Consider the following 14,017-nt stretch of genomic DNA (forward strand, 5'->3'; position numbering starts at 1 on the left):
TGACTGAGTCCCTGGTAGACGAACAAATTGCGGATGTGCACAGTGCCAGCAGAATGTGTCCGACTGCTGGAAGGCACAGGTGATGTGTCTTTCTTTCCGGTTGAGCACCTAAAGCCAGTTTATCTTCCCTCACTAGTTGCTGTAAGCAATATCTTTAACCAGTAACTGTCAGACTTTGCAGTAAATGTGCCAACTACCTGTGCCTACCCTACAAAGAAGTGAGAAGGACTTGGGAATTTAAAGAGAAAAAATTCTTGCCCAGCAAAAAGCACCATTTCAGTGAATCCTGTGGGATTTTGGGCCATTGATGTGCTTCCCAAGCTTTTGTTGCCCACCATCCAGAATATCATTTTGTGTCTGTGTCTGTGTCTGTGTCTGTGTGTGTGTGTGTGTGTGTGTGTGTGTGTGTGTGTGAGAGAGAGAGAGAGAGAATGTGTGTGTGTAATGGAGTTTTATAAGGGATTTTAAAAGAGGTTAGAGTTCTAACTACTAGGATACATGTTGAGAGATCATTCAATTTTACCTAAGGTTAGAATCTTTGAAATGAATGTTAATTGTTGTTAAATTCAGAAATCGGCTCTACGTTTTCCTTTAGCCTGTCTATCCTAAACATCATTTGGAGGCCTTGCATACTTTGATTTTGCTTTACTTTTGTGCAAGATGAAAAGTGTTTCGAAACAATGTGTTTTTTTTTAATCAATACTCAAACTTCTTATTTATTAGGAAATGAAGAAAAGCCCTGAGCTTTTTCTTTCTCCAAGATGATATCATGGGCAGAAAATTAGAGGGACGGCATGCTCAACTGTTATGGGGAAGGTGATGACTCAGTGATGTTATCACTGGAGTATTAATGTAGAAATTCAGCTAATGTTTCGGTGCCGCAGGTTTGATAGGTTCACAGGTGATGGAGTTTGAATTCAAATTCATTTTTTAAAAATACATCTGAAATTAAGAGTGATCTAATGATCACCATGAAACCATTGTCAATTGTTAGAAAACCCCATCTGTCTTACTAATGCCTTTCAGGGAAGGAAATCCACCATCCTCACTTGGTCTGGCCTACGTGTGACACCGTAATGCAGTTGACTTTCAACTGCCCCCTGGCTGCACAGGTCGTTGGTGAGGCCAATTTTGGAGTACTGTGTACAGTTCTGCTTGACCTGGTGTATGAAGGCCATTATCAAACTGGCCTAGCAAGCCACTCAATTCAAGGATAACTAGGGATGGACAATAATTGCTGGCCAGACAGTGACACCCATATCCCACAAATGAATTTTAAAAACGCTCCCAGCCCCTCACACATGAAAGAAAATGGGCCTGAAAGAAACCTTGCAATGTAGACAGTCTGCATTGTCTTGGAGCTGCTTGTTAATCTGATTGGTCAGTATCTCCATCACAACCAGCTGGTCGATGGTGGACATTGCTGAGAGAATGTGAAGATGCCCAAAGAGGATCATGGCTGTCCTGAGTAGTTTATTCTCAGGGTTTAAGTTTCAGGATGACTATTGGAATGCAAGAGATTAGGATGTTGGGTGGGACAGTTGTTAGGAAGGCAGTGCAGAATGAAGGGCAGCATTTTGGGAGACAGGGGATGTCCCAATGGTGTGTGCAGAGTGCTCCCTGAATTAGGTTCTCTATTCTTCCCCAATTTGTTCATGCAGGCCTTTAAAAAAAGACTGCCCACTACTACGTGACTAGCTATACCAGCCACATTTTGACATGGGTGGCATATTATTGGTGTCAATTGAACAAGTTCCATTGACCCTTATTTATTGATGAATGGTGGGCAGACTGCTTATTTCAGTACCTGACCACCGTCTATTGAGAGGGGATAAGCGTTAAGCTGGATGGAAAAGTGATGGGCCAGCCTACTGTCGTACGCACCCTGGCACTGAAAATACACCCGATGACAGCATATAACATTCAGCTGTAAACACAACATTGTAACATTTCCATTCTAAGTGAGAGCATTTGGAATCCAGTTTGGTGGTGTGACAAAGAAAAGCCTTTCTAAATAAGTAGGAATTCTTTGAGAATAACTAATTTGATTGTATTTTTAAAACGATTTACTTTCACTGGTGTTAGTTCTTTTTATTTTTCCATTGCTTTTTTAGAAATAATCCCAGGTGGGGGAGCACAAACTCTGCTCTTGCTCGGTGGCTTCCCCCAGAATATGAGGATGGATTCAGCCAACCCAAAGGATGGAATCCTGAACACTTGTATAGAGGTTTTAAGTTACCCCTGGTAAGTACTGCACTGTCCAGCAGATCTTCTATTGCTCAGAATAGACTGATCAAGCATTAGAAATGTATTCCTTTTAAAGGAGCAGTCTCCTAATCGTCTGAGGGCTGCCAAAGTTGCAAAGAAACTTCTTCACTAACATACCCACTGTCATTACCTAAAGTGGAGCTGAAATCTATATGTGCTATAACTTTTTGTCATTAAGGCTGACCTGAACTGTTGTCACAATGTCAGTTTGTGCTGAACTTCTCAATAGTCAGCACTTAAAATACTGCCAGTGGCAGGAGGTCCCTTGGAGATCACCGTAGAACCTGAGTGCCGCCGCTTGAATTCCAGAATATGCAATGTTCGTCATTCTAATAATTTCTAAACCCTCCAACCACACCCAGCCATTAAGGGACAAAGTGCCTCATAAAACCCAGAGAACCTGCAGAAGCTGGAAATCTGAAACAAAAGAGGAAATTTTTTGGAGAAACTCAGCAGGTCTGGCAGCATCCAAGGATGCAAAGCAAAGTCAATGTTTCAGTCCGATGGCACTTCATCAGAATACAAAACAATATTTAGGTTAAAGGGTTAAAGTGCTGGTTGTTTCCATTATATAAAAGAAAGTAGCTACAACTTCATCTGAATTGTGTAAAACTCCATTAGCCAAAGCACACAAGCATAGGTAAACACCATTCAGATCTGCTGGCTCTCCATAGTAAAATTAACCGGCACCATTAGAAATCAGTGTTGTGACTATTTCATTGATTCTAAAAGGATACAAACTCAACTTTGGCCCAATGTTCATTTCTAACGTAGATGCACAGAGGCATAAGACTATGAACCTGGCCTTTAAAAATGTTTTTGGGGTGGGGTCAACGGTTGGAGGAGAGGGTATGGAGGCAGTCTGGATTGGGGGAGTCAGACTGGGCAGCTTGAGAAGACTGGGGAGGGTGTTATTTTCAGGTGCAGCCTGGGTGGACAGTCTGCATAGGGGCTCCAGCACCATGATCTAAAGATAAATTTTAAAACATAAAATATTACATCCCTCTGATCTCATCACTTCTGTCCCTTCATTGTTCTTGCCCCAGCTATGCCACCTAATGCCTGTAATACTCGTGGCTCAGTATGTCTATAGCCATCTACGCAATCCGAAAACTGGAGGAACAGCACTTCGTATCCCGCCTCGGGAACCTACTGCCCGATGGCCTAAACATGGAACTCACCACTCTTAAAATCTCCACAAACCCAGGCCTCATCCCATGTCCAAGCCTCCCTTTCATCCCTGCCTCCTTGACCCAACACAAACTGCCCATCTTCTCTCCCACCTATCCGCCTCACCCATCCCACTGACCAATCCTCACCTCTCCCTACCTACACTCACCTATCACCATCCCATCTACCTTCCCCGGCCCCACCGCTGCTCTCTATTTATTTCCCAGCTCCCTGCCCCCACCCCATTTTTGAAGAGGGGACCCAACCCAAAACATCAACTTTCCAACATTGCCTTTATGTTGTGTAGCTTGATGTCTGTGCATGTTAATCAATGTTACAACACGTTGACTTCCACATGAAGGCATTTCTGCTATGCATGGAATTCAAAAAGTAAATTGGGGGAATGTAGTCTTCAAGTCACACATCATCCTGACCTTTACTGTTACTGGGCCATTATCCTGGAACTCTGTTGCCTAAAACACTGTGGGAAGAGGTACATTTCGATGACTGCTGCAATTCAGGAAGGAAGCTCACAACTACCTTCTCCCATACAACAATGAGTGGGCAACAAATGCTAGGTCAGTCAGTGATGCCCACATCCCAGGAACAAATTTAGAAAATAATGCATTTCATGCACATATATGCATAAACATGATGGATTCCATAATCCAGAAAGATGCCTTACCTCTTCAAAAGGATAACTAGGTCATCCAAAAGAACCGCAGAGAGCACAGTGCTCCTCTGTTAATTATAGGGGTATGACTTGGGATTCCTGTGCATTTCCAGCATTTTCACCATAATGGCAACACACATCATTGTGGTGAAAATCTGGGCCTCAGCCCTTGTAATACAGTGAGACGAGAAGTTGTGAAAACCTACATCTTGTCAGTTATGTTTGGAAGTTATCTCCAGTGCAAGTTGTATAACCCTAGGTGAAGACTTTTGAAATTGAGCAAACTAGATCATTTAGAATTTGGCGCTGTTACATTAAATTTGGATTTGAAAAATTACAAAAACAAATCAACGCTTGAGTCCTTTGATCACTAAAGAAGAGTCCAGGATTCCATATTCAAATGGTGAATATACTTTTAGCATAGATTATATTGAGAGAGTTGTCAGAAACAACCTTTGTGGCATGTTGGCATGTATGACCTTTATGACAAGTGTTTGTGGTAGCCCAGGGTACTACACAAGATGTAAAGGGCAAGTTCTGTAGGTCATATCTAAAATAATTGAAACTCTGGAAGAAATAAACCTTTCTGGATTTAAATAAAAGTATTGGTGCAGGCAGCTGTTCTGCTTTATTAGCTTCTCAACTGTTCCTTACGACTGAACATAGTATGTGCGTGACATTTAATTTTGCAGAATAAAGCAACAGATTTTTATTACATGATATTTTAAGTTTGTCCAGAGAGTTGTGAATCACTGGTCCAGCTTAATTTGCAGAACTTCGAACAATAAGGAAGCAGGAACTTAAGATTGTATGCTTTTTGTAACTAGAACAAAAGGTGAGTTGATATCAACTCAGCTTCCATAATCCCATAAATTATTGCAGCTCTTGCAGATAGCCATTATCAACAGTTACCATTGCTAATTTCTTAAACCATTCTAACAACACACAGGGTTATTATTACTTGTGTCAGCAGGAAGCAAATATTAAAGGAATAATGCATTGAAGGAAGCTAAGTGAAAAAGTTGATTTCCTACTCCGTTTCTATTGCCATCGGAAAATCACTGCTCTAGATACAGTAAATACGTTTGCTGCTATAAATACTTACTGCACAATTTTTATTTTTGCCAATTGTGACAGAAAGCTCAGTAAAATTTGTTTCTTTATTGCTTTCAAAGAATGCATTATCAAAACAGAATTAAACATAAATCCAATCTTTGAGTAAATAGGGTGACCAAAAACTCTTCCAGTATTGTGGTTTCTTTCATCCTTCTGGTCCCGAAGGTCTGAATTCCAACTCCAAATTAAGATATGATAGGCACAGAGATTTGTTTATAACATATCTGAACAACTTTATTGATTTTTTTTTAAATTGGACCACCATCAGCATTTGTAAACTGTATGCCTGGCTCTTTCTTTCAATTTTATTCTCCTACATAACTACTTTGGCTAAAGATTCTAATGTTTAACTTAATGCAACTACCCATCCAATGAAGTTATATGCTCCCGCAGATAACTATTGATTTAGAGTGATCTTTCCAATTGCACAGTGGAGATACACTGCTGCCTCCATTTTTTTTTGTCAAAAGATTTTTTTTAGGTTACTTTCGGATTTACTTTGGAAATGCTGAAAATCTAATTTTACCCCATGGGATCATAGAGAGAGCAGTATAACTCAACAGGCAATCTACCTCTCACTCAACTCTTTCTTTCATTTTTTCTGATCTCAATCTTTTATATCTCATTTTTACAAATAATGATCACGCTCATCTGACTTGTAAAATAGTGACAACACAGAAAGAGCACATTTGGCTCATTATTTGAGTGTTAAGAGAGTAACGCAAGACTGGATGAACTTTACTTTAATGCTAGGAGTTTAATAGGCACGATTGATGACTTAAAGGTGCGGATTGACACATGGAAGTGTGAAATCGCTGCCATCACAGAAACAGGACAGGGTTGGACTGGCAATTGAACATTTCATGGTATATGATCTTTAGTTAAGACAGAAGAGGGTGTAAAAGCCATGATGGATTAGCACTATTAATTTAGGAAACAATACTGCAATAAGGAAAGATGATATCTTGAAAGGGTCTTCAAATGGAATGTTAAGGGGACAGTCATATTACTGGGACTGTATTATAGTCCTCAAAAAAGTTAGCGGGAAATCGAGGATCAAATATGCGGACAATTCTCAGAGGTGTGTGAGAGTAATAATTGGGTAATTATGTTAAGGCATTTCAACTTGCCCAACTTAAATTTGGAAAGTCATAGCGTTAAGGATTCAGATGGGGTGAATTTCTTGAAATGTATCAGTGTAGATTTTTGTACCAATGTGTGGAAGGCCAAACAAGGGATGCCATGAGGCTGGATCTGGTTCTAGGGAACGGAGCCAGAAAAGTGTTCAATATGGCATGGGGCGAGCATTATAATAATAATGACCACAACACGGTACAGTTCAAATTTGTTACGGAAAAAGAGAAAGCTGGCCTGCAGAAGACAGCTTTAGATTGGGGGAAGGCAAATTTTAGTGTTTTATTATTATTTTAAAATTAAGCAGGATTTGGCTGAAGTTGTAAGGGAACAGCTCCTTGCCTACAATGAAGCAGTGGAGGACATTCAAAAAGGTGTTGGGGAGAGTACAAACTCAACATGTACCTTTGAGGAGGAAATGTAGCAGCAACAAGTTCAGAGAACTCTACCTGTCTAAGACAATTCAGGCAATTCAGGACTGGTCAAGGAAGATGAGAAAAGCTTTTAGCAAGCACAAAGGGAGCAATTCATTTGTGGTCCTGGAGGAATATAAGAAGTGTAAGAGAGAACTTAAGAAAGCAATTTGAAGAGCAAAAAGGGGGCACGAGAAAGCACTTGTGAAGGGGATTAGGGAAGAGGTTAACCGGGGAAAGAGCAGGCCACATTAGGGACCAAGGGGGCAACCAGAGAGTGAAGCCTCAAGATACTAGAAGGATGTTAACTGAATACTTTTGTTTGGTCGTCACTCAGAAAAGGAGGCAATTAGTACAGAATTCAGGAAACTGGACTATGAAGAGCTTTCACAATTTAATATGGGAAATGGGAAGATATTGGAGGCTTTCTAGGGCTTAAAGACAGGCCAATCCCCTGGCCTGGATGAATCACATCCCAGGTTGCTGTGGGAGGCAAAGCAGGGCTCTGACACAAATTTATATTTTCTGTCTGGCCAACGGGAATGTTCCAGAGAACTGTGCAATAGCTAATGTGTTTCTACGTTTCAAGAAAGATGGTAGAAACTATTCAGGAAATTACAGACTCATGAGTCTCATGTCAGTGGTAGGGAAGGTGAGAATTAATGTCCACTTGGAAAAGCATGGGTTAATTAGGGAGAGTCAGAATGGCTTTGTCGGGGGAGAGTCATACCTGATAACTTTATTGGAAGTTTCTGAAAATGTAGCAAGTATGTAGATGAGGCAAGGTCAGTTAATGTAGTTTATATGGATGTTAGCAGAGTATTTGAGTAGCAACGACCTGGGAGACAGATTGAGGAGGTTAAAGCAGATGGAATTCAGGGAACATTGGCCAGATGGATTAGAAATTGGCTTCTTAACAGAACACAAATGGTACTGGTAGAAGTTTGTTTGCGGGACTGGAGGCTAGTGTCCAGCAAGCTACCACAAGAATTGGCACTGGGATTGTTTGTAATATATATAAATGATAGAGCTGAAAATGTGGGGGGAACGTGAAGCAAGTTTGCAGATGACGCCAAAATTAGTACGGTAGTTAATAGTGAAATAGATTGCAGGAAGATATGAATGGGTTGGTCAGATGGGCAGAGCAGTGGCAGATAGTAATTAACCTTGATAAGTGCGAGATGATGCACTTAGGATGAAGAAACTCCCTCATTGGGAGGGATTATTTACTGAGTGGCAGGGCAGAAAGTAGCTCAGAGGAATAATGGGATCTTGGCGTAATTATTCACAGATCCCTGAATTCAGCGGAGCATGTGAACAGGATAATTCAGAAGGCATGTAGGATGCTTGCTTTCATCAGTCATGGCACAGAACATAATGCCAACTTTAATAAGGGAGCCTTTGAAATGCCTACCTTCTTCCTCAACTGAGGATTCTCCACCACAGAAGTTGACAGGGCCCTTGGCCAGGTCTGACCCATCTCCCACACTTCAACTCTCACCATCTCTCTTTCCTCCCACAAAAGTGATAGGGTGTCCTTGTCTTCATCTATCATCCCACCAGTATCCACACCCAGAGAATGATGAGCCGCCATTTCTGCTCGTCCAGCGGGGTGTCATCACCAGACACATATTCTCCTTACCTCCCTTGTCAGCCTTCTGCAAAAGCTATCCCTTCTGGGACAACAAAATGTGAGGCTGGATGAACACAGCAGGCCAAGCAGCATCTCAGGAGCACAAAAGCTGACGTTTCGGGCCGAGACCCTTCATCAGAGAGAGGGATGGGGTGAGGGTTCTGGAATAAATAGGGAGAGAGGGGGAGGCAGACCGAAGATGGGAGAAAAGAAGATAGGTGGAGATGAGAGTATAGGTGGGGAGGTAGGGAGGGGAGAGGTCAGTCCAGGGAAGACGGACAGGTCAAGGAGATGGGATGAGGTTAGTAGGTAGATGGGGGTGCGGCTTGGGGTGGGAGGAAGGGATGGGTGAGAGGAAGAACAGGTTAGGGAGGCGGAGACAGGTTGGACTGGTTTTGGGATGCAGTGGGTGGAGGGGAAGAGCTGGGCTGGTTGTGTGGTGCAGTGGGGGGAGGGGACGAACTGGGCTGGTTTAGGGATGCAGTTGGGGAAGGGGAGATTTTGAAACTGGTGAAGTCCACATTGATACCATTAGGCTGCAGGGTTCCCAGGCGGAATATGAGTTGCTGTTCCTGCAACCTTCAGGTGGCATCATTGTGGCAGTGCAGGAGGCCTATGATGGACATGTCATCTAAAGAATGGGAGGGGGAGTGGAAATGGCTTGCGACTGGGAGGTGCAGTAGTTTGTTGCGAACTGAGCGGAGGTGTTCTGCAAAGCGGCCTCCAAGCCTCCGCTTGGTTTCCCCAATGTAGAGGAAGCCGCACCGGGTACAGTGGATGCAGTATACCACATTGGCAGATGTGCAGGTGAACCTCTGCTTAATGTGGAATGTCATCTTGGTGCCTGGGATAGGGGTGAGGGGGGAGGTGTGGGTGCAAGTGTCGCATTTCCTGCGGTTGCAGGGGAAGGTGCCGGGTGTGGTGGGGTTGGAGGGCAGTGTGGAGCGAACAAGGGAGTCATGGAGAGAGTGGTCTCTCCGGAAAGCTGACAGGGGTGGGGATGGAAAAATGTCTTGGGTAGTGGAGTCGGATTGTAGATGGCGGAAGTGTTGGAGGATGATGCGTTGTATCCGGAGGTTGGTGGGGTGGTGTGTGAGAACGAGGGGGATCCTCTTTGGGTGGTTGTAGCGGGGGCGGGGTGTGAGGGATGTGTTGTGGGAAATACGGGAGACGCGGTCGAGGGCGTTCTCGATCACTGTGGGGGGAAAGTTGCGGTCCTTGAAGAACTTGGACATCTGGGATGTGCGGGAGTGGAATGTCTTGTCGTGGGAGCAGATGCGGCGGAGGCGGAGGAATTGGGAATAGGGGATGGAATTTTTGCAGGAGGGTGGGTGGGAGGAGGGCTATTCTAGGTAGCTGTGGGAGTCGGTGGGCTTGAAATGGACATCAGTTACAAGCTGGTAGCCTGAGATGGAGACTGAGAGGTCCAGGAAGGTGAGGGATGTGCTGGAGATGGCCCAGGTGAACTGAAGGTTGGGGTGGAAGGTGTTGGTGAAGTGGATGAACTGTTCAAGCTCCTCTGGGGAGCAAGAGGTGGCACCGATACAGTCATCAATATACCGGAAGAAGAGGTGGGGTTTGGGGCCTGTGTAGGTGCGGAAGAGGGACTGTTCCACGTAACCTACAAAGAGGCAGGCATAGCTGGGGCCCATGCGGGTGCCCATGGCCACCCCCTTAGTCTGTAGGAAGTGGGAGGAGTCTAAAGAGAAGTTGTTGAGGGTGAGGACGAGTTCAGCTAGGCGGATGAGAGTGTCGGTGGAGGGGGACTGGTCGCGCCTGCGGGACAGGAAGAAGCGGAGGGCCTTGAGGCCATCTGCATGCGGAATGCAGGTGTACAGGGACTGGACGTCCATGGTGAATATGAGGTGTTGGGGGCCAGGGAATTGGAAGTCCTGGAGGAGGTGGAGGGCGTGGGTGGTGTCACAGACGTAGGTGGGGAGTTCCTGGACCAAAGTGGAGAAAATGGAGTCCAGATAGGTGGAGATGAGTTTGGTGGGGCAGGAGTAGGCTGTGACGATTGGTCGACCAGGGCAGGCAGGTTTGTGGATTTTGGGAAGGAGATATAAACGGGCCGTGCGGGGTTGGGGAACAATGAGGTTGGAGGCTGTGGGTGGGAGGTCCCCTGAGGTGATGAGGTCATGAATGGTGTTGGAGATGATGGTTTGGTGCTCGGGTGTGGGGTCATGATCGAGGGGGCGGTAGGAGGAGGTGTCGGAGAGTTGGCGTCTGGCCTCGGCGATGTATAGGTCAGTGCGCCATACTACCACTGCGCCACCCTTGTCTGTGGGTTTGATGGTGAGGTTGGGGTTGGAGCGGAGGAAGCGGAGGGCTGTCCGTTCTGCGGGGGAGAGGTTGGAGTGGGTGAGAGGTGTGGAGAGGTTGAGGCGGTTAATGTCTCGACGGCAGTTAGAGATGAAGAGGTCGAGGGAGGGTAGGAGGCCTGGGGGTGGTGTCCAGGAGGTGGACTTGTGTTGGAAGCGGGTGAAGGGGTCAGTGGAGGGGTCAGTGAAGATGGAGATGGGTTCAGTGTGGCTGTCTTCTCTGGGGTTGCTGGCTGTGGAGGTTGTGGGCGGAGTGCTGAGGTCATCGGCCGTAAGCGGGGGTCATCGCTCCGCCCACAACCTCCACAGCCAGTCCCCGCCCATGGCCGATGACCTCATCGCTCCGCCCACAACCTCCACAGCCAGCAACCCCAGAGAAGACAGCCACACCTAGCCCTGCCGCATCTTCACCATCCCCCTAGACCTCCCACTGACTGAGGACGAACGGTCAATCCTTAGCAAGGGGCTCACCTTTGTCCCCCTACAACCACACATCAACGAATACCAGTCACGATTGGATATAGAGCAGTTTTTCCGCCGTCTTCGCCTCCATGCCTACTTCTTCAACCGGGAGACTAACCCTCCCTCCACTGACCCCTTCACCGCTTCCAACACAAGTCCTCCTCCTGGACACCACCCCCAGGCCTCCTACCCTCCCTCGACCTCTTCATCTCTAACTGCCGTCGAGACATTAACCGCCTCAACCTCTCCACCCCTCTCACCCACTCCAACCTCTCCCCCGCAGAACGAGCAGCCCTCCGCTCCCTCCGCTCCAACCCCAACCTCACCATCAAACCCGCAGACAAGGGTGACGCAGTGGTAGTATGGCGCACTGACCTCTACATCGCCGAGGCCAGACGCCAACTCTCCAACACCACCTCCTACCGCCCCCTCGATCATGACCCCACACCCGAGCACCAAACCATCATCTCCAACACCATTCATGACCTCATCACCTCAGGGGACCTCCCACCCACAGCCTCCAACCTCATTGTTCCCCAACCCCGCACGGCCCGTTTATATCTCCTTCCCAAAATCCACAAACCTGCCTGCCCTGGTCGACCAATCGTCTCAGCCTACTCCTGCCCCACCGAACTCACCTCCACCTATCTGGACTCCATTTTCTCCACTTTGGTCCAGGAACTCCCCACCTACGTCTGTGACACCACCCACGCCCTCCACCTCCTCCAGGACTTCCAATTCCCTGGCCCCCAACACCTCATCTTCACCATGGACGTCCAGTCCCTGTACACCTGCATTCCGCATGGAGATGGCCTCAAGGCCCTCCGCTTCTTCCTGTCCCGCAGGCGCAACCAGTCCCCCTCCACCGACACCCTCATCCGCCTAGCCGAACCCGTCCTCACCCTCAACAACTTCTCTTTTGACTCCTCCCACTTCCTACAGACTAAGGGGGTGGCCATGGGCACCCGCATGGGCCCCAGCTATGCCTGCCTCTTTGTAGGTTACGTGGAACAGTCCCTCTTCCGCACCTACACAGGCCCCAAACCCCACCTCTTCTTCCGGTACATTGATGACTGTATCGGTGCCGCCTCTTGCTCCCCAGAGGAGCTTGAACAGTTCATCCACTTCACCAACACCTTCCACCCCAACCTTCAGTTCACCTGGGCCATCTCCAGCACATCCCTCACCTTCCTGGACCTCTCAGTCTCCATCTCAGGCAACCAGCTTGTAACTGATGTCCATTTCAAGCCCACCGACTCCCACAGCTACCTAGAATACACCTCCTCCCACCCACCCTCCTGCAAAAATTCCATCCCCTGTTCCCAATTCCTCCGCCTCCGCCGCATCTGCTCCCACGACAAGACATTCCACTCCCGCACATCCCAGATGTCCAAGTTCTTCAAGGACCGCAACTTTCCCCCCACAGTGATCGAGAATGCCCTCGACCGCGTCTCCCGTATTTCCCGCAACACGTCCCTCACACCCCGCCCCCGCCACAACAGCCCAAAGAGGATCCCCGTCGTTCTCACACACCACCCCACCAACCTCCGGATACAACACATCAACCTCCGACACTTCCGCCATCTACAATCCGACCCCACTACCCAAGACATTTTTCCATCCCCACCCCTGTCAGCTTTCCGGAGAGACCACTCTCTCCGTGACTCCCTTGTTCGCTCCACACTGCCCTCCAACCCCACCACACCCGGCACCTTCCCCTGCAACCGCAGGAAATGCTACACTTGCCCTCCAACCCCACCACACCCGGCACCTTCCCCTGCAACCGCAGGAAATGCTGCACTTGCCCCCACACTTCCCCCCTCACCCCTATCCCAGCCCCCAAGATGACATTCCACATTAAGCAGAGGTTCACCTGCACATCTGCCAATGTGGTATACTGCATCCACTGTACCCGGTGCGGCTACCTCTACATTGGGGAAACCAAGCGGAGGCTTGGAGGCCGCTTTGCAGAACACCTCCGCTCAGTTCGCAACAAACAACTGCACCTCCCAGTCGCAAACCATTTCCACTCCCCCTCCCATTCTCTACATGACATGTACATCATGGGCCTCCTGCTGTGCCACAATGATGCCACCCGAAGGTTGCAGGAACAGCAACTCATATTCCGCCTGGGAACCCTGCAGCCCAATGGTATCAATGTGGACTTCACCAGTTTCAAAATCTCCCCTTCCCCCACCGCATCCCAAAACCAGTCCAGTTCGTCCCCTCCCCCCACTGCATCACACAACCAGCCCAGCTCTTCCCCTCCACCCACTGCATCCCAAAACCAGTCCAGCCTGTCTCTGCCTCCCTAACCTGTTCTTCCTCTCACCCATCCCTTCCTCCCACCTCAAGCCGCACACTCATCTCCCACCTACTAACCTCATCCCACCTCCTTGACCTGTCCGTCTTCCCTGGACTGACCTATCCCCTCCCTACCTCCCCACCTATACTCTCCTCTCCACCTATCTTCTTTTCTCTCCACCTTCGGTCCGCCTCCCCCTCTCTCCCTATTTATTCCAGAACCCTCACCCCATCCCCCTCTCTGATGAAAGGTCTAGGCCCGAAACGTCAGCTTTTGTGCTCCTGAGATGCTGCTTGGCCTGCTATGTTCATCCAGCCTCACATTTTGTTGTCTTTGATTCTCCAGTATCTGCAGTTCCCATTATCCCTTCTGGGACACCCTGGTCCACTCCTCCTTCACTCCCAACATGTACCCAGAGCCTCATGCCATCTTGCCCTGCAACCACAGAAGATGTAATACCGGCCCATTTACTTCCTCCCTCCTCAGTCTCCAAGGCCCCAGACAGACCTTTCTGGTAAAGCA

The 14,017-nt window shown here is 47.6% G+C and overlaps 1 protein-coding gene across 1 annotated transcript in view; it reads left to right on the forward strand.

Annotated features, from left to right (window-relative positions):
* The window catches only part of tpo (thyroid peroxidase), an 84,808-nt gene that overhangs the window by 25,595 nt on the left and 45,196 nt on the right, over positions 1-14,017 (forward strand). Inside the window, exon 6 of the mRNA XM_048531318.2 lies at positions 2,115-2,244. Coding sequence (XP_048387275.1) covers positions 2,115-2,244 — 130 coding nt within the window. The remainder of the gene's footprint in view (positions 1-2,114; positions 2,245-14,017) is intronic.

The sequence above is a fragment of the Stegostoma tigrinum genome, chromosome 4 (genome assembly GCF_030684315.1).
Source record: "Stegostoma tigrinum isolate sSteTig4 chromosome 4, sSteTig4.hap1, whole genome shotgun sequence".
NCBI classification, from domain to species: domain Eukaryota; kingdom Metazoa; phylum Chordata; class Chondrichthyes; order Orectolobiformes; family Stegostomatidae; genus Stegostoma; species Stegostoma tigrinum.